The 24,625-nt window shown below is 40.1% G+C and overlaps 1 protein-coding gene and 1 non-coding gene across 2 annotated transcripts in view; one reads left to right on the top strand and one right to left on the bottom strand.

Moving 5' to 3' along the window:
* COL19A1 (collagen type XIX alpha 1 chain) overlaps positions 1–24,625 on the bottom strand; it is a 324,736-nt gene that overhangs the window by 85,356 nt on the left and 214,755 nt on the right. Inside the window, exon 15 of the mRNA XM_066359093.1 lies at positions 21,901–21,954. Within this exon, the coding sequence (XP_066215190.1) occupies positions 21,901–21,954 (54 nt within the window). The remainder of the gene's footprint in view (positions 1–21,900; positions 21,955–24,625) is intronic.
* On the top strand, positions 2,651–2,726 carry TRNAI-GAU (transfer RNA isoleucine (anticodon GAU)). Its single transcript has one exon. It is a non-coding gene; the product is annotated as a tRNA-Ile (tRNA).

Raw genomic sequence — 24,625 nt, forward strand, 5'->3', positions numbered from 1 at the left:
GCCTGATGCAGGAGGGCTGGAAGTGAGCTCTTTGCCTTTAGATGTGGTCCTACTGGACAGCTGACAAAGGCCTCTAACTGTTCCTCACATCTCTCATCTCTCTTCATACAGCCTCTCAAGACAGAACAGAAAGATTATCCCTGAATATTCCAAAAGAATTCCTCTCAACCCACAACAGTACTAAAAATGTTTCCTATTTTTTGTTTGCAGAGGTTGGGAGAGCCGATGGCCAAAGGCTATAAGAAGTGGGAGCCATCAAAGGGCTGTGGAAGGAGGAAGAAAAAAGAAATAGAAAAGCAAACAGTGTGGTAGGGGTTGCATGGCACAGGACAGGTAATCATATGGATGAGGACAGGAAAAATAATAGGATGGTGCTAATGTTTTAGAAAAACTGGATGAGAATTGGGTCCGACTTTTTCAAGACTGGTTATCTGCCTATGGCACATAGGTGTGTTCCATAAACACAGAATACGTCATCATCCAGAATCCTGACCTTGCTGCTGAGCTAACCACTGGGGGTATGGAAAGAGAGCTCAGTGCAGCTCCTTTCTCTCAAAACAATAGCAAGAGAATAGCTCACTGAACAGAGCCCACTGGCCAATAGAAAAGTTTGAGCAATATTATTCAGATATCCACAAGATTAATAAACCCTATAAAAGTTATTGCCATGGTTTCATATCTTCTGTTCTTGTCATAAAATGTCATATCCACAGAGTAGTGCTCTAAATGGGGTCAGTCTGAAATTTTAGGCTTTACTACTTAATCAGCTGATAGGCATTTAAAATCGCATTTTCTTCTTTGTTCTTTTAGTCACCGGGATACTTTGAGTACCACAAATTTCACGTTTAATGTAACAGAGATTTATAGCTAACAGTCTACCCTGGAGGCGATACTTTACACAAACTCTTCGAGAGGGCTGAAAAAGCCTGCAGCAACTGAAAGAAGATACCAGTATAGAGTCCGCAGGCTGTCTACCTGTACACTGACTGTAGTCAGTTTAGCAATGACTCATGAGTTGTTCTCCAATGGTCAGAAACAAACAACCTCACTCAGTCGGGAGATAGTGACCATAGAGAAAAACTATGCACATAAATGCCAAGAGCAACTCTGTTTACTGTTAGAAAAATAAACAGACCCTGGGCTCTTGGAATTGGTGGCTGTCCTATTAGCCACATCCCCAACAGACGTGCTATTTTTTTCTGTTTTCTATTCTGGCACAAAAGGATAGTTGGAGAATATCCAAGGAGTCATTTGTTTCCTTGTTTAGCAAGAGCTGTCAGTCTTGTAGACTATCAATCAACTCTGAGGAAGGAGAAGTTAAAGACTTGTGATAAGTGACAGGTCTCCTGGCATCACGTAGTTTTAGTAGATGCTCCAGGGGACTTGAGAGGTCACTTTCTGAGGTTTGCAATTATAAGGACTTGTCAGAAAGATGCATAGATGACCCAGCCTGAGTAGAGAAGAAAGGCCAGTTATGGAGGGCACGTCAGCCTTGGCTAATGCTCTCAGGAGCTCTACTAGGAAAACTGTTTGAAGGTTTACAGAAAGAGAAAATGTCCCAGATCTTACTCATGATAGTGATCTGCAACAGAGCTATACAGAAACCATGGCTATTAGTGTCTATGTTTCATGTAGTGCTGCTTTACTCTGTTTGTACTAGGTTGGGAGACATAGAACATCTGGGTTAATGCGATGGGTACACAATTATAGAGCAACTTTAAAATGCTCATAAACTCCAGGGAGGCACACCTGTTCAGAACCCAACTGTACTTAGGTGTCATTATTTAAGAGATCTATAAACTTGGTGTGGGTAGAGACCCTGATGTTTCCTACTACCAGGAACCATATCAGTGTGAAGAAGTGAATTAAAGCTACATTCAGTTTGGGAGTGTATACGCCCAGCAAGTTTTTATTTTTACTTTTGGCTGAAATCTAGTGCTAGACAAAGGTGGAAAATAGAGACACACGATGTCTGCCAGCAGCGTCATCAGACGCGTAGTGTGAACATGAGGAGGTGTTTGCATTATCTTCCCCTTAGTGGATTTCAGATTGGGATGCAGATTCTCCAAAGTCTAAAAGATGGGAAGGGTGCTCAGCTTAAAAGCCATACTTCCTCAGCCCTAGTCTTGGCTGCATTTTCACTTTCAGCCAGTTGATGTAGCATACTTAGCTCGAACAACTTGACTTTCGCCTTTTTTTTTTTCTTTTCCCGGTCTTCGCTGTAAACTCTCTGTGCAAGTCCAAGCTCAGGTCTTTGGAGTCAGTCAGCTTCAGCATGCCCCAGGTATTCTGAATCAAGATCTCCGTGGCTCCTGGTCAGCCACTCCACTCCCTCTCCGATGCTCCCCCCTGAATTATTCTCCTTTCTCCTGTTTCCCTACATGCCTCCTTTAGTTCCTCACACTGCAGACTAGCCTCCTGGAGCCTCTGGGTGCCCCTTTCCTCCAGGTCCCACAGCTCTTCAATCTCCGTCCAGGATTCACAAATGCATATTTTTAGGTTACAGGTAACTGTCTGCTGGCCCTGTGGGTTTCCAATCAACTTCAGTAACAACTATTGAAATACCAGAAACCTCCGTGAAGAAAGTGGTGCTAATCAACTCTCTTCAAAACGTGCTAAAAATGGCTTTGTTATAAAAATGAATCGCTTGGCCCTGGCCGGTTGGCTCAGCGGTAGAGCGTCGGCCTGATGTGCGGGGGACCCGGGTTCGATTCCCGGCCAGGGCACTTAGGAGAGGCGCCCATTTGCTTCTCCACCCCCCCTCCTTCCTCTCTGTCTCTCTTCCCCTCCCGCAGCGAGGCTCCATTGGAGCAAAGATGGCCCGGGCGCTGGGGATGGCTCCTTGGCCTCTGCCCCAGGCACTAGAGTGGCTCTGGTCGGGGCAGAGCGACGCCCCAGAGGGGCAGAGCATCGCCCCCTGGTGGGCAGAGCATCACCCCTGGTGGGCGTGCCAGGTGGATCCCGGTCGGGCGCATACGGGAGTCTGTCTGACTGTCTCTCCCCGTTTCCAGCTTCAGAAAAATACTAAATAAATAAATAAATAAATAAATAAATAAAATAAAATAAAAATGAATCGCAAGTTTGTTATTGGAAAGTCATTTGGGCTAACTTTTAAGAAATGTTTCCAATTTTCTAAAAACTAATGAAAAGAAGGCAGAGATTCAGTCACTTCTTTTCCCTTGGTACTAAAACAAATATCTTTAGGAAGCCTCAACTCACCCTTAGGAATGGAAGACAAAGCATCTTTCAATTAACAGTCATCTTGGAAAGCTCACGTCAGAAAGTTTCTCTCTCATAAAAATTTCCTCTGTAACATTACCTATAACTTGGTAAAGCATATTTCCATTGATACCAATGGCTTATCAACATGTCTGTTTTCCCAGCTGTTAGAAAAATTCCTTGAAGGCAAAGTGTTTCAATTTCTTTATCCTATCATAACACAGGATGTGGTACATAGTAACTCTCCCCTCCCCCGCAAGTGTTTGTTGAATTCAGTAGAATCATTACTTTTACAAGGAAGAAATCTGAGGGGAAAGCCAATTTCTTGCCTGTTGGTTTTGGTTTCAGTGATAAATGGCAACATATTTGTTGAGCAGAGAGGTCTTGCTGCTTCCAAACTCCCAGACACCATGGCCAACCAATTCTGATTAGCCTAAGAATCTGGCTAAATAATTGAAAACTAAGCCGCAGCAAGCTCTAAGTAGAAAAAAACTTATGAATGGATTTTTTGACCAGAATTACAACATAGAAAGTTGTATTCTAACTCTGAGAAAAAAAATCAATAATACTCTTTAGATAGAAAATATTTGGGGAATCAATTCCTTTGTCTTTTAAACACGGATCCTTTTATTTATCTTAAACATCTGCTCTAAAAGAAATTTTCAGTGTCTTAAATTTTCAGGGACTTAAGTATGTAAGTTAAATGACTGCAATTTTACAATGTGTTATTTTTCTGAGAAAGCTTCTGCTATAAATTTTTTTGACCAGGGAGGTACCAAGACTCCCTTTCCCCAACCCCTAAAATTGCTAAAAATCTCAAACAGCAAAATATGATTTCTGAAGCCAGGAGAAAGTTTATTGATGTTTATATTATGTTTACATCTCGATACAGAGACCCAAAGCTCTCCTTTTGGGATTACAATGGGAATGTAGTGCAGATCTGCTATGTATTAGGTGAAATTGAAAGTTCCTGGGAGAAATCTCTTGTTCCTCAAAGTACCCCCTCCCCCCATTTTCTGGTTTATGCCAAAAACTCCATAAAGGAAGGTTGATTAATTTGGCATTGGGTTTTATCACCAGCTCGAATGCAAACATTCCTGGGAGATGTAAAACTAAACTTCTTATTTATACAGCCCAGGATAACTCTAAAAGCGTTTTGCTTATTTTTCCTTAGACGGCAGGCTGACATGACTGCAAAACACATTGCTTTCTTTGATGTTCTTAACAACGAAGTGAGGTAGGTGTTAATATATTCTCTATCTCACGTGAAAAAAATGAGAGACCCTTCCCCCAATCACACAAGAAACCAAGTCTAAGAGCTGTTCTACTCGAATATATTCCTATAAATCATTTATTAAATATCTTTGGAGAGCAAGCAGGGTGGAACAGAAAAGGAGGTGAATTTGGGTTGGTCCTGGGGAGTAGGGACAGGAGATGATAGCACCAGGGGAGGAAAGAAGTATGGAAAAGAAAGGGTGAAGATCCTGACGGCTACTTCTCTTCCAATGTCCAGCCCAGGACTGTCCCCTTCTGGCATGAGGGTCTGAGAAACAGAGCGACTTATTCTGATCAAGTATTGAGATTACCTTTGATTGTAAGTGGTTGGAACTCACAAATAAGCTCATGGAAAATTCATATTTCAAGCTAATCAGAAGGACATTTAATTCATTTGGCCAAAGCACAAAGATATAACCATGAAATTAGAAATGAAATAGATGTTTTGAATTGTTGTTTTTTTTTTCCATTGAAAATAGAATCTAATGAGTTTTGGGATGATAAATATGACAATGAATATGTTTAGGTCTACATTCTTAGATGGATAAAGTTTCTCTATAAAGACTTGAATGGAAGAAAATAGAAGGAGGGGAACAAAGCAGGTGGAAGAAAAAGTTACATGAGGATAATATAGATAGAATTGGGGAAACTATTAGCACTTACTGAAATAATGAACAGATGGCAGAGAATGATGAAATGGGATAATTGATAATATTAATAAATAACAACACTTTCCTTTTGAAAGTAATAATTGGATGGCAGGTAAATATATTGTTGCAATTCAATGAGACAGGCATTATCATTACTTTACATCTAACAAAAGGTTAATCATCTTTTTCAAGGTCATACAACTAGTAGACAAAAGCTAGGTTTCAACCCTGGTCAGCCCCATAGCTTTGATCTTTTAACTCTTTCCTTTATCTGCCTCATGGTGAGTAGGGTGACAGATAGAAAAATAAAACATCAATCATCTTAAAGCTGCTTTAAAAATCAAGAAGAACACAGAATCTCTTCATGAGATACAGAATCACTAAGGCCAAGCAAAGAGTGCGCTGGGATATGGTATAGATACATATTTTTAAAGGTACAGATGACAAGAAGAGATCAAGAGACAGTGACTAGCAAGGGAAGAGGGTAAGGAAAAGAGAGAAGAACCAGACACAGACACAGAGAACTGTTAAAATCATGGAGGGCTTAGGTTAGAGAGCTGCAAGGAGAGAGGTTTCTGAGAGGGAAAAGGAAAGAAGTTGGCAGCTTAATCAGCATCTTAAGTAACATTTGAAATTCAAATGACACCAAATAAAAGGTGAAAATTAATAGCATTTATGAGCTAATACAAGAAAAGAAAAAATAAACATGGCCACAGTGGCTAGAAAAAAGACTAGCTAACCAAGAAAGTAATATTGCGAGGGGATGATGTTGGTAGGATGAAATTCCCACGAGCATGAAATTGCAGTGAAGAACCATTGTGGGAAAGCTGTTACAGTTAGAGGAAATGAAATGCTCTTTAAATAAGACTACAATAGGACCATTGTTATTTGTTGTGGAGGAGAGGACCATTGTTATTTGTTGTGGAGTATTAGCATTCTGGGCTTCTGGAGGATTTAAGTGATATGACAATACACTGGTTTACGCATTTGTCAAGGAAATCTTTTGGGGACATCCTCTAAAAAAGTAATAGCAGTTTTGTTAGAAGCCAGGAAGCAGCCACAACTCATTCTTGGTTAATCTCTGGAAACTCTGAGCAGCACTGTGATCCATGATCTCCTCTCGTCTCAGCCAGTTTCCCCCTGACAGTGGCAGCTACCTGCACCACATTTTGAGAGATAGATAGCTCCTAAGTGTCTCAGTCTCTGATATTGCCAGCATCCTTGGTTCAGAAGTTCAGAAGCAGTGCGATTAATAGGTGAGGAATTGCAGCAAAGGCAGCTTCTGAATCTTGAATGAGAATTTTTCACATCTGCCACTTTGGACATTTTTCAAACGATTCCCCTGTGCATTCCAGGAAGCGCTCACTTGAGCCGGGGTTGTCTCTTCTGGCCTGCATACTGAGCTGTGTAATTGAGGGAACTCAGGCATAGGCAGTTTATGGTTGTATGAATAAGCAAAATACTCAATATGTGACCCGATTGTTTTCCAAAATTGCACAGTCCCTGCTTTTACTTGTCACTTTGGAACAGGAGTGGGAGGATGTGACCGTGACAGTGAATGCATGCAATGGGAATAATTAACCCATTTCATAAAAGCAGATTTTCTAAATTATGCTATGAAGCTCATAAATTGTTAACACTTTATGTTTCCGGGGGGGGGGGGGGACTTGGGTTTCTTTTTTTAAAGGTGCTTATTTTCCTCGATCTCATGAAACAAATCAATCAAATTGGTATAAAGCTATTACATTATTGATAGAGTGGGAAATATTTGACTGATTTCCATGGCATGATAGTTAGAGGAAAAAAAATGCCTCCCTTAATGCTGCCATTATGCTTATCCACCCATAAAATACTTCAGGCTAATCTCTCCCCAGTATGTCCTGCAAAGGGAAAAATATTATTTGTTAGCTTCCTGCAATGTGAGGAGCAGCAGGAATTCTGGGAGTGCCTTGCCGTCTCCCGGGAGCAGCCTTGCTGACCCAGCACAAGGCGATGAAAGTCACAGGGGCAAGAAAGGCAGTGAGGATGGAGATGTGTGAAGCAGATCATTTGTATCCAGTGGGGTTCCCTTGGATCACAACCAACAAAGCCAGTCCCTGGGGGACGGTGGGACCTCCTCCCCCTGTTGGACCTCAGGAATCTCTCAGTAGGCCACCCGTATCAGGAGGAAAGTTGGCTCACACAGCTGCCCCTATTGATACCTTGAGTTCCCATTTACTGCAGGTCGGTGATAACATTCAGTCTCTTTAAAAGCGTCGGTAGGATGACAAGGCTTTCTGTGCAGGGAAAATGCAGTTTCCAAGGCAAACTGCTGGGACCTAAGCTATCCAGGCTGATGATGGCTCTGGCTTCCACACGGTCAAGCTACATAGAAGCCAAGGGCATGGGCGAAATTTAAATAGTTGGGGGCATTCTGAACAGCTCTGGAAAAAAAAGTAAAATAAATAATCTGTAGGTTGTATTTTTGGGTGGTGTAGTCTGCACTTTCAACTTGAATGTGTAACATCAAGGTTTTTCTCTGATCTATCAGTTGTGCTAATGACAAATCTGCAAATGACAATTCTTGGCTCAAGTGAACACCATGGTCATAGAGGGTATACTCAGGGAAGTTCTAGAAAAAAATACTTGATCATTTCTTTTTTTTATTGTTCTAGCTGGGTAGTTCAGTTGTTTAGAGTGCCATCTAATAAGCCAAGGTTGCAGGTTTGATTCTTGGTTGGGGCACATATAAGAATCAACCAATGGCCTGACCTGTGGTGGCGCAGTGGGTAAAGCGTCGACCTGGAAATGCTGAGGTCGCTGGTTCGAAACCCTGGGCTTGCCTGGTCAAGGCACATATGGGAGTTGATGCTTCCAGCTCCTCCCCTGTCTCTCTCTCCTCTCTCTCTCTGTCTCTGTCTCTCTCTCCTTCTCTCTCTCCTCTCTAAAATGAATAAATAAAATTAAAAAAATTAAAAAAAAAATTTAAGAATCAACCAATGAATGCATAGATAAGTGACACAACAAACTGATGTTTCTCTCTCTCTCTCTCTCTCTCTCTCTCTCTCTCTCTTTCTCTTTGCTTCCTCACTCTCTCTAAAATTAATAAATTTAAAAAATTTTAAAATACCCAGGCCCATTCCACAAAAGAGTTCAGGTGAAGGAGAAGATATTGGCATTCTAGGAAGGAGTAATTAGTGATATTAACCTTTGCTAATCCCATAAGAAAATTTTTCTATTTTCTTAAAATAAATTTAGAATATTTCAAGTATGCTGAAAAGTATAGAAAATTATACAATAAATATCCACGAGTCCATAATCCAATGTTGTCAGATCCCAACCATTTGCCATATTTGCTTCAGATCTTTTTACTTTTTATAAAAAATACAGATATAGCTAAAGCCCCTTCCAGGCTTATTTTCTACCAAATTTCCTTCCATGTTTCAGATTCCCAGATAATGCTGAAAACTTGTTGCTTCTCTAGTCATATAATTTCTTCTGGTATCTCCTTTGATCAAAATGCTTTCCTACGACGTTGTCATTGTTGTGCAGAGAAAACTGTATGGATTTGGTGAAGCCCTTATTTTCCAAGACCCAGAGTTTTCTTATTGTTAAAATGGAGATAATCTGTTCTTGATTGAATACCTCACAGAGCTATACAATGGAAAAATTAAAAATTGTATGGAGATATTTTTTGAAATTCTATTTTCAAATACAAACCATATGATTAACTAGGAAATAAGTCTCCCTTTCTGAATATCTTCTCATAGGTCAATCAGATCTATTTAAAACCTTAATATTTACCCACCACAGAGAAATGGTGCTTAATCCATGCAGTGGCCCAACTAATAAGTTTGGTGACTGTATCAAGGACTTCAACTATTCTGTCCCATCATTGCTATACATAATACATGTCAGTTCAGATGTCTTAGTAGTTGGTTCCAGTAACATAATCCAAGATGAAAAAAGTAGGCAGCGGCTGTAAGATAAAATCTTTTCCCTCCAGACTATAGCTATAATTAGTAAAAAACTCAGGAAGTCCGAAAGTCACTACTAATGTCCCACTGCTGCTATGCATAAGGAGAGAAAAAGAGTAATTAGGAAATCGAAGCCAAGCGCTAGTTTTCAAGTGCTCAGCCTGATATCCTCAGCTGCCTCTCTTGCATGTCTATGTATTCTGTGACAACATAAGGTGACACAGGAATTTTAGCAATGTTGGCAGCAGCTGTTTTGTCTGCGACTATGACCCTAGTGGGGGACAAGTGGCAATAAAATGATTAACTGGCTATGTCTCCATTTTATAGGTCTTATGTACTTTATTTTTAAATCTGAGGAAGTCATCTTATTTTATTCAAGAAATGAAATGACTATTCCCATTGACTCAAATGGTTAGGTTCATTTTCTCTGAAGATATCATCAGAGTACATGGCCTCTGGTCATTTAATCAACCCAAGAGACTAATATTCTTTGCTGAAAGGAAAACTGAGAAATATGACAAAACCCTGATCAGTTCAAGGCTTCTAGAAGGGATGTTAAGAATATGAATTAGATTCCCATTGAGACACCAGGAGTCTCAAAATGTCTAGAGTCACATACAAGATGTTTTAACAAGAAACTAAATGTCTTAATCTGACATATTTTGTCATCCACCTTGGTCAGCAGTCCAAAATGTTTGGGGGGCACTAATTTGTTTTAGAGATGGGCTTTGGTATATGCTGAAAACAATAACTTTGCACCTTGAGTTTTCAGCACATAATAAATAAAGCTGGAGATGGAAAGACATGAGTTGGGGATAGTGATAGATCATAGGGCACTGGTGCAGTGAGGCATTAGCTGAATGGTGTATTGAGGGCTTACATGTTCACTGCTATGACTGTTCATCTGATCCAACCCATAGCTCATCAGAAAGGAAACATCAGGTCTAGCTGGGGACAAAACAGACTGACTTATGTGTGATTAGAGTCTCTATCATTAATAAAAAATGTGGTATCCACTAGATTTAGGTGAGACTGAAATTAAATGGGCTTCTATCAAAGCTTTGTCAGTTTCCTCTTCAGCAAACAAGTCTACTCCTTGTGTATGTAAAGACTACAAATAATGTGTTAAAAATGATGCCCCCTTTAGTAGAAACAATAATTTCATTGCATCGAAATAAAAATTTAATCATCTCAGATAAAAGCACACATAGCAGAATTAAAAGAGGAGACAGATTTGACAGGTTGATTATTTTCCTTATCACTCATTACCATCTCCCGCCAGCCTCTGCTTCCACTTTCGGAAGGCCCTACATGATAAAAGCCACTCAGCTCCAAAACCCTTTCTGGCCCTATTCTTCTCCTAGCTCCTTTATATTAAATATACTGCTCACAAAAATTAGGGGAGATTTTATCACTTCTTATGGATATACACTTTCAGTTCTTCCCTACTTCAGGCCCTCTGCATGCCCTGATTGTTGGTTGGAAAGTTACTGCTCTGGCCCTCACCTGGCTAGTTTCTTAAGATGCTCAGAGATGCCACATGGACCATTTTATCTAGAATACTAACTCTTCTTTCCAAACCATTTCCACATTACCTAGTCTATTCCCCTATAGCATCTCATGCTAAAGTGAAATTGTCATGTCTACCTATTGAATAGTTTATTAACCATCACTCCCTACCCAACACACAACAGAGTGTAAGTTATTAAAGGTGGAGACTTTGTCTGTAGTTTGTGTGTTGCTTTTTAAAATTTTATGTTTTTAAAAAAAATACTGTATATTCAATGTTCATAACAGTGGTTAACACATGGTAGATGATCAGTAAGTATGTGTTGAATAAATGAATTCTATTTCACACACTATATTTACTCTTTTAATTGTGGACACTGTGATATGACCATAACCTTCAGGACTGGGCAATGACTCATGCTTTAAAGGTGAAAGTTCTTCTATACTGAAGTTAAAACTAAATTAGAAATGACAAGGTTGTATATGTTTTAAATCATATTGTTGTTTTAGAAAAGAAGCATAAATGCCATTGGAATCAGCTCCCACAAAATTAACAGTGTAGCGTTTTATCAGCATGCTGCAATACACGGGCATTTCAGAGCTCCAAGAGCTAAGGGCTTTCACTTTAACAGAGCATCACGTTGACATTGAAAATGACTGTAGATTGAAAATAACTGCAGATGAAATAGTGTTTGAATTTTTTTTTTTTTTTTTTTTTTTTCATTTTTCTGAAGCTGGAAACAGGGAGAGACAGTCAGACAGACTCCCGCATGCGCCCGACCGGGATCCACCCGGCACGCCCACCATGGGGCGGCGCTCTGCCCACCAGGGGGCGATGCTCTGCCCATCCTGGGCGTCGCCATATTGCGACCAGAGCCACTCTAGCGCCTGGGGCAGAGGCCGAGGAGCCATCCCCAGCGCCCGGGCCATCTTTGCTCCAATGGAGCCTTGGCTGCGGGAGGGGAAGAGAGAGACAGAGAGGAAAGCGCGGCGGAGGGGTGGAGAAGCAAATGGGCGCTTCTCCTGTGTGCCCTGGCCGGGAATCGAACCCGGGTCCTCCGCACGCTAGGCCGACGCTCTACCGCTGAGCCAACCGGCCAGGGCCGTGTTTGAATTTAAAGTAACAGATAAGCATAAAATGCAACAAGAATACCTAAAAATAAATTTCGAAAGCCATGTAGATTTATAATTGAGCCTCAAACACTGAAAAATTTCCCTACCTTGGACATCCTCCAAAGGACTGTGAAATGTCCTTCTTTGCTTAGAGCTTTTACAGTGAAAACAGTAGAGGGAGCTGCTGCCCCATGTTACAAATGTCTTAACTTTCTGTTTTTAACATAAATTGTTATGCACTGAAATGTGACACATTTGAGCCCACTGCTCAATTCTCATACTGCAATAATGAAACAATGAATGAGAACAATGCCAGAGGAAAAAAAAAAGAAAGAAAGAAATCAAGAACCCTGCCTGGAACAGAAAGAAATAATAACACACTTTGAAATTAATGTGGTTTTTAATAAACGCTTTTTATAGCGATGATGAATGAGAAGTTAACGTCAGACGGGTGGGCTCACACACACTGCCTTCAATGGCTCATTAGTTAGTCTCCTGCCTTCCCTCCTGCGCTGCCTCATTTCCAGCTGCTTGCCTCTCTTTTCTGAAGCAACGAGAAACCAGAGTATTTTGAAATAAACTAAGGCATTTTGAGTCTGGAGAATTTCCAAATCTCATTATCATAACATAAGGCCGCTATTTTCCATTGCTTAGGCTATTCAGATAACTGGAAGGCTTTAAAAAAGACAGAGAGAAACTTTTACTCGAGTGGGAGGGATAGGAGTTGAGACTTAGAGAAGATCACAACTAATAAAATCCAACAGCTCAGATCATGGAAAAACGAGCCCCTCAAGCAAGGAAAAGGCAGTCAATCCGAGAGGAAGAAACATCACTGAATGCTTAGACCCCGTTGTTATTATTGCCTGATAGTGAGTAACTTTAATGTATTTCTTCATGAGTAGACTTACATATCTATAAGTATTCCAGATATAGAGCATATGATCTTTGATTTTAGCAATTCACTAAAAGACACTCAAAAATTTAATTGCATTGTGAGAAATCTGGAAGAGAAACAAATGTGTTGGTTCAGTTACAGAGGCAAGACAATCTGTTCTAGCTAGAATATTCTGTGAGTGAATGGATGTTCAGAAAGACAGTAATGGGTTAAAGTATATTTAGACAGTGTCTTACATTTACAAGAAAGTTCTTTCACTTACATGGCATTTGATTCTCCCAGCAACTGTGTGAAGTAGATGCAGCAGGTACTGTCATTTCAAACTTACAGACAAGGAAAGTGATACGTGGAAATGCCAAACGAATTGTCTAAGGACACGCTGGTAAGAAGGAGGATTAGGTTACTCACTGTCTTCTCACACTGTCCTGCTGTCTCAAGGCACTGCTGTGCCATGAAGTACCATGGAAAAGTCAAACCGTGCTGTGTGTGTGTGAAGTGTAAAGTAAAGCTGATCTAGTCAAATTGTTAACTAGAGGCTTGCCTTTCACACCTGTGATCTATTAGAATAACGCTGGGTTTAGGGATCAGTTCCTGGGTTTTAATTCCGGCTTCCCCCTTACACTTGTGCAATATTGGGCTTGCTACCTGATGTTTCTAAACAGCCTTCGGCCCATTAGAAAATGAGGATAATTTCAACTTCTCATCAGAGTCGTGCAGCTTACATAAAGCATTGGCAGGCGAGTACCTTAAGCAGGGCTAGAGCTGTAATAAGCACTCCTGATCCATCCTTCTCTTTTGAACCTGTTTCCTCAGAAGTTAGTGCTATTTCCTTCCCCAGGGAGATGCTTAATGCTTTTAGTTTCCTCTCTGAAAAAAACTGGCTCTAAATCATAATCTTAGTGTATTTGCAGGTACGAGCAATCCAAGACATCTCTACTTAATAGCTTTCCTCCAGTGAAGAATATTCATTCAAAGCAAGGTGGCAAAAGTCATTTGGGGACATTTGGAAGCTTTTTCGATTCTTAATCAAAATGCTTGCAATTGAAGAGCAGCTAAACCAGTTAACAGAGATGGTCACAATGCTTATGATGAACATATTTTTTTTTTATAAAGCATTGGTCCAATTTTCTGTTAATAAGTAGAGCTTGATTTTTTATTTATTTATTTTTTTTAAAGAGACAGAGAGAGATTCAGAGAGAGGGATAGATAGGGACAGACAGACAGGAATGGAGAGAGATGAGAAGCATCAATCATTCGTTTTTTGTTGCAACACCTTAGTTGTTCATTGATTGCTTTCTCATATGTGTCTTGACCGTGGGGCTACAGCAGACCGAGTAACCCCTTGCTCAAGCCAGCAATCTTGGGTCCGAGCTGGTGAGGTTTGCATAGACCAAATGAGCCCGTGCTCAAGCTGGCAACCTTGGGGCCTCAAACCTGGGTCCTCTGCATCCTAGTTCGACACTCTATCCACTGCACCACTGCCTGGTCAGGCAGTAGAGCTCGATTTTACCTATAAAAAGAAAAAGCTTCCAAATGTCCCTAATATGAACAGAATAAAAAGACAAACCACACAATGGGAGAACATATTCGACAATACATCTGATAAAGGGTTAATAATCAAAATTTATAAAGAACTTGTAAAACTCAACACCAGGAAGACAAACAATCCAATCAAAAAATGGGAAAAAGAAATGAATAGACACTTCTCCAAAGAGGACATACAGGTGGCCAATAGACATATGAAAAAATGTTCAACCTCACTAATCATTAGAGAAATGCAAATTAAAACCACAATGAGATACCACTTCACACCAGTCAGAATAGTGCTCATCAACAAAACAACACACAATAGGTGCTGGAGAGGATGTGGAGAAAGAGGAACCCTCCTGCACTGCTGGTGGGAATGCAGACTGGTGCATCCACTGTGGAAAACAGTATGGAGATTCCTCAAAAAATTAAAAATGGCTCTGCCTTTTGACCCAGCCATCCCACTTATAGGAATATATCCCAAGGACACCATATCACCGACTGAAAAAAAGAAAAGCACCCCCATGTTTATGGCAGCATTGTTCACAATAGCAAAGATCTGGAAACAGCCCAAGTGTCTGTCAGGGGACAAGTGGACTAAAAAGCAATGGTACATATACACAATGGAATACTATGCGCCATGAAAAAGAAGGAAATATTTCCTTTTGCAACAACATGGATGGGCTTGGAAACTATTATGTTAAGTGAAATAAGCCAGGCAGAGAAAGAAAAATATCATATGACCTCACTCATTTGTGGAATCCCAGGAACAATGAGAACTGAGGAACGGAATTGAGACAGAGGAGGGATCAAAGGGACCAGAGGAAAAGAGGACAGAGGGAAAAGGGATGATAGGATGGGATAAACCTGAAGGGAAGGTGCTGTAGGGAGGACGGCAAGGGATATGTTGAGGGGAATACGGGGGAGGAGGGATGCATTTGGGGCAACACTAGAATCTATGTAAACACAATTAATTAAATATAAATTAAAAAAAGAAAAAAAGGAATGATTTTATCATGAAGATTATGTGTGTGCAAATTTCAACTAAGTCTCCTCCAAAGAGAGGAAGAACAGCTATTAAACGTGGGGAGAGGCCCTGGCCGGTTGGCTCAGCGGTAGAGCGTCGGCCTGGCATGCGGGGGACCTGGGTTCGATTCCCGGCCAGGGCACATAGGAGAAGCGCCCATTTGCTTCTCCACCCCCACCCCCCTCCTTCCTCTCTGTGTCTCTCTTCCCTTCCCGCAGCAGCCAAGGCTCCATTGGAGCAAAGATGGCACGAGCCCTGGGGATGGCTCCTTGGCCTCTGCCCCAGGTGCTAGAGAGGCTCTGGTCGCGGCAGAGCGACGCCCCGGAGGGGCAGAGCATCCCCCCTGGTGGGCAGAGCTTCGCCCCTGGTGGGCGTGCCGGGTGGATCCCGGTCGGGCGCATGCAGGAGTCTGTCTGACTGTCTCTCCCCGTTTCCAGCTTCAGAAAAATACAAAAAAACCAAACAAACAAACAAAAAAAAAAAAACGTGGGGAGATGAGTAGCTAAAATGCAGTACTATGTACAACTTTGATGAAATACCTTTTCATCAAGATAATTTAATAACATTAGTTCACCAGACCTCCTTTTAGTAAATATTTCACATTAGAATTTTTTTCCCTAGAAAATATACTGTCTCAGGGGGAGAAGGTTATCTTCCCATAAATATATATAAACACTAAATGAGAAGTTGTGAAAAATTATTCTTTGTTAATAACATTTTTGGTACAAACTTTTCTTTAAAAAGCAAGAAAATACAATTTGGCTTCAGAACAAAGAATCACAAGTAGAAAAATTGGTTAAAATGTTTTAATTTTGTGAGTTGCTTCAGGCCATTAGAGATTCCTTTTAGTTCTAATTTAAAAAATTGTCTTTGACACTCCCTAAATAACAACGCTGTCTTTGATTTAGGGAACATCTCTAAAGCCCCTCAGCGAAGAATATTTTCTCGAAGAAATTTAGCAGAGTATGCTGTTATCAAAGGATTTATTCCTCCTGATAACACTTATTCTACCTTGTTTCTTTTCTGACAATTAATCTGACCCAAGTTTTGTTTTTTCTTTCTTTTTTTTTCTTATATAGCAAGTGAGAGAGAGACAGACAGACAGGAAAGGAGAAAGATGAGAAGTACCAACTCATAGTATTTCCAGCACCTTGGTTTTTCATTGATTGCTTTCTCATATGTGTCTTGACCAGGAGTCTCCAGCCAAGCCAGTGACCCCTTGATCAAGCCAGTGACCTTGACATCATGCCTATGATCCCACACTCAAGCCAGCGACCCCATGCTCAAGCTGGTGAACCCGTGCTCAAGCCGGCAACCTCAGGGTTTTGAACATGGGTCCTCGACTTCCGAGGTCAATGCTCTATCCACTGCCACTGCCTGGTCCAAGTTTTGTTTTGTTTTGTGTCCCCTCACTTTTCTAAAGCCTAATTGTTCAGACATACAAGCTAAAGTTATATACTATTTGCCCATTTGAGGGATATTTCATATTATTTGATTGCTTTTTGATGAGAGATAAAAGTAGTATATTTTTATATTTCAAATTGTCTTACGAGATCTCACATGTGAGCCACCAGGGCGAGTTCGCCATCTCCCAGTCTCAGTCAGAAGTATTTTAGCTCTGCCCAGCCTTTCCCTTTCTCTTATGACCTCCCTTCCTGTTGTAAAGTAGGGCTCATGTCACTTAGGGTACCATGTTGGAAAAGACAACCAAATGAAACATAATATTTTGCCCTAAAAATGTTCACAGGTGAAGGCAAAGTATCTCTTAAGCTATATATAAATTATAAAAAATACAAATAGCTCCGTGGGACATCTTAACAGAGATTTTAAAAATGTCCTGCTGATACTTAAAAAATAAGAAATAGTCCAATAGCGGCAATGAATCACACTTACTCTTTCAACACTCCAACTCCGTGGTGCCACTAGAGTGACCTATCTATGCAATCGGGCTGGGAACTCTCTGCTTAGAACTCCTCACAGATTTTATGCTGCTGCACGACTCCTGGGGCCTGACCTGAGGTTTGCCAGCACCGTGCCTGGGCGGGGCTTGTCAGAGCTGTGTCTCAGACCCGCCTGGGCTGCCTGCCTGTCGCCAGTCCCCAGCAGTCCCCACTTCAAGCTTTGGTTCAGGCTGTTTCGCTCTGCCAGCGAGACTCAGCTTGCTTTCTGCTTTCCCTCTTTTTACTTCACTGGACAAACCTTCTCACCTTTGAGAACACAGGAATAATTGATACACAAGGAACCGTGTGTATAGTTTTGATGGGTTTGGATAAATGCAAACAACCATGTCACACCACAGTGAGGCTGACATATTTGACACCTCCCAGAGTTTCCATATTTCCCTTAGTTTTTCTGTTTGTTTGCTTTTGTGGTAAGAACAACTTCCATGAGATCTACCCTCTTACCAAATTCTGAAGCGAATATTATTCTGTGAACAATAGGCACTATGTTGTACAGCAGAGATCTAGAATTTATTAATGTTGCATAACTGAAACTTTGTACCCACTCAATAATAACTCTCTATTTCCCCCTCCCCCCAACCTCTGGTAACCACTGTAGTGTTCCCTGCTTCTATGAGTTTGGCTACGTTAGAAATCTTATACTGTATAAACGGAATCATGATGCTTTTGGCCTTCTGTGACTGGATTATTTCATGAGTATAATGTCCTTCAGGTTCATCCATGTTGTAATAACTGGCAGGAATTTCTTCTTTTTTTTAAGGTTCAACCTTTATGCTTCAATTTTCAATCCCTGAAGGAAACCACCCCAACCATTATCTTTTCTAAATCGTCATCCTCTGTTCACATTTCTGTGAACTGAACTTGAACCCCTAGGAGACAAGGACAATATCTTACTCATTTCTGCAAGCGAGGCCAGCTCCTAACAGAGCGTTAGGCATATAGCAGGCCTTAAATAAATGTTTGTGAAACTGTTGAACCATGCGAATTAGGAAGAGCTTGATTCTTTTTTTATGAGCTTATTTTCTTAAAATATTAGTTATTTATGTTATTCTTTATGTGATCTTGAAAGGACTCATTTCAAAGAATTCTGTTTGTTTCTAAACATTTGGGAAACGGCCGTCTTCCTGCTAACATACATTGTGCTCTGAAAAATTAAGCATGAAGGTGGCATAGAAAAATGTGTGTGGGGGGGCCAGTATTTTACCCTCCTTTCCAATGCTGCCCTGAGCAAACTCTGTAAGTACGAGCTGGTGCCGCACAGGAGTTTCTGCAGCATGCTGGTATGCACGCCGTCGATTCAACCAAACATGCCAACAACTTCAGAAAAAACCCAAAAGCTGATGTAAACTGTATCCCCACAGCAAAGTTTTAAAAATATTTGTATTATATAAAAGATATTTTAGTCAACTGAAGGAGTTATTCCAGAGTCAAAAAGACAGGAGTTTCCATAAATCTCATACTTTTTCTTTTAAAGGCAGACCTATAATAATTTTTTTTTTTGCTTAGATTTTTCCCTCTTATTTTTGTAGTCTAAAAAACTGGTATCTTATTATATTACAAAAGATAATTAACCATTTTTCTTTTAAATGTTGTGGACTCTGGATTTAATGACCACTGTGTATCAGACCAATAGCTGAGCTTAAATTCCAAATCCAATACTTGAAGTAACATTAATACCTCTTCCCCAAATATTCTGGCAATAAACTGTAGCCCTTGAATTGAATATTATAAATATTTTCATAGAGTTGCATGTTTCTCAGTCTTCTATATTCTGCAGTCAACTTATTTGACCTATAGCTGAGAACTCATTCCAGGATTCAGCATAACACTTTTGTCTCCAGACATCTGGCAAGCTTGTCATAAAGGCCTTCATCATTCAAATTCCTCCTTTGAGACAACAACTGTCTTGTCTTGAAGGTGGCATCATATATTTGGAAACTACATAAAAGTCTATTTTTGCCTGTTAACATTCACCAGCTTTTTTTTGTAGCAGAAGACAATTATTGAGAATTCTACAGTGTGTACTCTGTATCGCTAGAAACCTTGGATAGAAAATCAACAAAGCCGATTCTTTTAAAGAATGAATTCCAGGATCCCAATTTATGGCTCCCTCAACCCCCTCCCCCTACTTGCTTTGATAATCAATACTAATGGACACCAGTACATTGCTGATATAACAATTCCCTTGAGTGGCTAACATGGATGAAATGAAATCCATGACAGGACAGCAATAATTTTTGGCACAAGACCACACCCTATTAGGTTCCTAAGGTTCTAGTGTGGAGCCCTCTAGTGGTGGTGCAGGTCTTTAAAGCGTTCCTTATTTTTTGGTCTTCATTTTCCTATCTACAAAATATATTCATTTGTTTATTCATTAATTAAGTAAATAATAACCACATGCTACATTTCAGAAACTGTGTAAGGTAATGGTGATAAAATAGAGGTTTAAAACAATTCTCAGTGCAGTGGGCAGATAGATAAGGAAAATACCAGTTGCAAAACAAGGTGTTATATCTGTAGGCAGTATAATATCACAGGGTTGTAAAAGATGACACTGCACATACTGAGAGCTCTGGCAAAGGCCATGTAGGAGAACTGATGTCTGAGCTGAGTCATGAAGATAAAGGGATGCTTATCCAGGACTCTGGGAAGACATTTGCAAAGCATGGCAATTTTGAGATAGCAAGGGAAGATTACACTGTAGACTGCAAAAGCAGGAAGGGCACAGGGCAGGCAGGCAAAGGTGGGTACAGGGAAAACTATGAAGGTCTAGGGTGGCATGCAGAATATGTGAAATCTTTCTTGAAGGAAAGGGAAGTTATTAAACAGTTTTAAGCCAAAGAGTTACATGGATAGAGTTACGATTTAGAAATATTACTCTGCTTGTAGAAGGTAGAGGCAATGAGACCAGCTCTGAGACAGCTACAGAAATACAAATACAAATTGACAAGAGTCTAAACCAGTGGAAGTCAACCTGGTCCCTACCGCCCACTAGTGGGCGTTCCAGCTTTCATGGTGGACGGTAGTGGAGCAACCAAAGTATAAATAAAAAGATAGATTTAACTATAGTAAGTTGTTTTATAAAGATTTATTCGGCCAAACTTAGCAAAAATATGACATAAAGTACTTGGTAAGTAATTATTATTATATGCTTTAACTTGTTGTAACTCTGCTTTATAAATTTTATAAAGTAAAGTTACTTTTCTACTTTATAAATCACCATTACTGTGGAACTGGTGGGCGGTTAGAAAATTTTACTACTAACAGAGATACAGAAGTGGGCAGTAGGTATAAAAAGGTTGACTACTCCTGGTCTAAACTAAGGCAGTGGCAATAAGGAAACAAAGGAGGACATAGAGTCATGAGCTTGGGGTACAGAATTGACATACTTTAGAAACGATCTGGATGTGATGGATGAGGGAGAGAAAAAAATTCTAGGGTTATTGTTAGAGTTTAGTTTGGGGCATGCTACTTGTGTAGCATTCAGGAAACTTCAAGTGGAGATGCTGAGCGGTCAGTGAGACGCACAAGTCTGGAACTCAGGACGAATGTCTGGGTTGAAATAAAAGACTGAGATTCTTTAATCCAGGCAACACGTAAATGGGGAAGACAGAATGTTGTCAATAAAAGAGACAAAAAAGGATGGTCCCAGAGGTAGGAGGGAAAAAAATCAATGTCAATAAACCAAGAGAACACAGTTTCAAGGAGAGAGCAGTCAAGAGTGCAAATTCCTGTATAGCAGTGAAATAAGATGAGGGCTGAATTGTGCCTGGGAATCTCACACCTCAGAGGTCACTGGTCACTATATTTTATTTATTTATTTATTTATTTATTTATTTACTATTTTATTCAGTGAGAGGAGGGGAGGCAGAGAGACAGACTCCCATGTGTGCCCCAACTGGGATCTATCCGGCAAGCCCATTAGGGTGTGATGCTCTGTCCATCTGGGGCATTGCTCCATTGCTCAGCAACCGAGCTCTTCTTAGTGCCTGAGGAGGAGGCCACAGAGCTATCCTCAGCACCTACGGCCAACTCGCTCCAATCGAGCCATGGCTGCAGAAGGAGCAGAAGAGAGAGAGATAGAGAGAGAAGCAAGAAGGGGAGGAAAGGAGACGCAGATGGGTGCTTCTATTGTGTGCCCTGACCGGAAATTGAACCTGGGACATCCACATGCTGGGCCAATGCTCTACCATTGAGCAAACTGGCCAGGGCCAGTCATTGGTGACTATAGAGTCAGGATCAGTGGAGTAGCTTGCATACAAACCAGGCTACTGGGTTAAAGAGCTGGAAAAACCACAAGAAATGAAATACTTTTTCTAAAAGTTTGGGGTAAAGGAAAAGAACAGCTTATTGGCTAGAAGATCTTTACAGCTGTTTTGGGGAACAATATCCTACGGAATTCTGCTAACAAAACAGTGTTATCAAGAAAAGTGGGCATGCTTCCCCAGATGTCTAACTCACTACTAGCCTGGCTGTTAAGAACTTAACGTGATGGAGTCAGGTGGGTTCAGAACAGGATTTATTTATTTGGAGTCTTGGCTTAGGGTGCCCATGCAGGCAGTAGAGTTGTGTCTATTGTGTAATAAAGGTGTGGAGAGGTATGTGGCCAGCTACCAGCCTCCCTTAGCTCTTGATTTTTGTGGTGGTGGAAGGTATAGGCTGTGCAGTCATTAACAGTAGAAAGATTGAAATTATTATCTGTGTGTTTTTGATAAACACACAGAAAGACAGATTCTTTGTAAAAACAGTCATACTATCGTTTACTCACAGGTGGTCCTGGGGGTCCTGGTTTTCCTGGAGGACCTGTTTTTCCTCGTCTTCCCTTGAAATCAAAGAGAAACACACAATAAATGATGTGATTCCATTTTATTTTAAGATGAGATACTATTAAATGGAAATGTTAAAGGCAGTAAAAATTAACTAAAAATTAAAAACCAATGCCAGTTCACATGATCTTTAAATATCAATGAAGTCTAGAAGTTATGGACCAAATCTTAACAACGAAGATGAGAAAAACAACATAAATAAATCTTAACTGTTACTAGCAGGCCTTGATACTCTAATAAAGTAGTATGAAGTATCCAAAAGATGATCTAAGATTGGCATTTTACCTGATGATTCTCTGGTTCCAGATGCAATAATACAAGCATTTGTCATTTTAACTTGGTGTTTCTCAAAAAATGGTCTAAATTCTAATTTTATAGAAGTTACCTGAGGGTGAGATTGGATGTTAAAAATGGCTATTTCTGGGCTCTACCCTAGACTTACTGGTTTAGAATCTCTGGGGAAGGAGCAATGAACCCACAATTTTTAAACCACTTCAGGTAATTCTTATGCTCACTAAAGTTTAAAAAGCATTTTTCTAAGCCATCTCATAATTATATGTGCTATATAAAGCATATTAACTCTTTTCTTCCCTTAAGCTGTTTTATAAATGAACTATGTACTTGCTTATTAATTTTCATTAATGTAACTGAATGTTACCTTCCCCAAGTTCACAACCAGATAAATTCCAATTGTAGAAGTCAGAAAAATAAGATTGTACTAATAATATCTCTAAATAACTGAGTACTTAATATCGTTTAAAGAGCAGTTATTTATTATAAGCTTATTTAAAAATATCTCCCCTTTCTAACAGAAGGAAGTAAGCTTAGATAGTAAAAGCATACATTATGAATAAGGAACATGTTTTCTAAATATGGCCACTGCATTGTATTGTTACTAATAACTTTTTAATTACCGTATTGGTAGTACATTAATACATATTAAGGCTTGTTTTCACTGAAAAAGTAGAAGTATTGAGTTGATCTTTTAAGGAGTTTTGGGGAGAATTATAAACATAAACATGGGAAGGCTCATTTCATTCACTAACTTTTTTGCTCTGAAAGTGTCAGGCCAAGTTTGGTCTCTCCGGCTTGCATCCAGGTTTGGAGCAGGGTAGAAGTCCAGTGCTAGCTGAACCAGTGAGCTAGTTTTGGGAGGCAAGTAATCACATGCTACACTGTGATTAGGTGAGAACTGCTTTCGTTGTGGCCCACAGCAAGTTAAGTGCAGACCACCAAAACTTAAAGGAACTGCAGCTGTTTCACGAATAATCCTAGCTAACATCTAGAGAACAGATTTTAAAACATTTTATTAAAAATAAAAATACAGCCTGGCCAGGTGGTGGCACAGTGGATAGAAAGTTGGACTGGGACGTGGAGGACCCAGGTTCGAGACCCTGAGGTCGCCAGCTTGAGCGCGGGCTCATCTGGTTTGAGCAAGGCTCACCAGTTTGAGCCCAAGGTTGCTGGCTTGAGCAAGGGGTCACTCAGTCTGCTGTAGCCCTCGGTTAAGGCACATATGAGAAAGCAATCAATGAACAACTAAGGTACCACAACAAAGAATTGATGCTTCTCATCTCTCTCCCTTCTTGTGTCTGTCCCTATCTGTCCCTCTCTCTGACTCTCTCTGTCTCTGTCAAAAATAAATAAATTAATAAATAAATAAATTAATTAAAAAAATTAAAAACTCCTAAAAGAAATACAATTAGTGCTGTTTTCATCTTCCTTCTTCTGGAGACCTGAACCTTGGAGTTCCTTTGGGAGATTGGAATAAATGTATAATTTAATATTCTGTGTCTATAAAAATGTTATACACATGTATACCATTTTCTAGTCTTATACTTTAACATTCTGAAAATCAATATATTGGGTCTTTCAGTAAATGTAAGTCAATTAGTCCCTGAGGATTAATCAATGATAAAAAGTTTACTTAGAAAGTAGAAGCACCAAAATCAAATTCACAAGAGGACAAAGGAACATAATCAATGACATTCAAGTAGGTGAACTTTTTTTTTTTAGGTTGAATAAGTTAAAACCATAGGATCAACATTTGTGTGTACTCTCCTTTCTTTAAAGGAGACATGTGCATTGATTTGGGCAGGAAGTAGGAAAAATGAGGCTGACTATTGGTCAACTTATATCACAGAGTTAATGTTTAAGACAAACTAAGTGTCAGATATTATAACATAGCATCGTCATGTCTTAAGATGAGGAGTGAAAAACATGCACAATTCAGGACAGTATGGGCAGACATCCAGACTCCTGCACCTCACTGCTGAGTTACACGATCACGTAGGTCAGCCTTGCAATTCCTAGAGCGCACTGGCGCGTGCGCTGAGAGAGTGCAGGGGAACACTGATTGGGTTATGCAGCCTTGCTAAGAGTGTACATGCAAGTAAAATATTTTTGAGGTTGTTCAATTGTTGGAACACACTGTGGGCAGGTCACTTTAGCGAGCACATCATTTCAGTTTAAACATGGTTTCTAGTCTTGAGTTGCTAGTAACACTTAAAGCAGATTTGAGTAATTTTTTTTTTTTTAAATGTGCTTTACAAGGCAACGCAGTCACCATTTTCTTAGCCATTCTACCAAATGTGTTTTAGAAATAGGGTTTAGTTTAAGTCCCGAGGCTCAGTGGCCTGTAGAAGGGCTCTGGCAGGACAGAGCAGA

The sequence above is a fragment of the Saccopteryx leptura genome, chromosome 1 (genome assembly GCF_036850995.1).
Source record: "Saccopteryx leptura isolate mSacLep1 chromosome 1, mSacLep1_pri_phased_curated, whole genome shotgun sequence".
Lineage (NCBI taxonomy): Eukaryota > Metazoa > Chordata > Mammalia > Chiroptera > Emballonuridae > Saccopteryx > Saccopteryx leptura.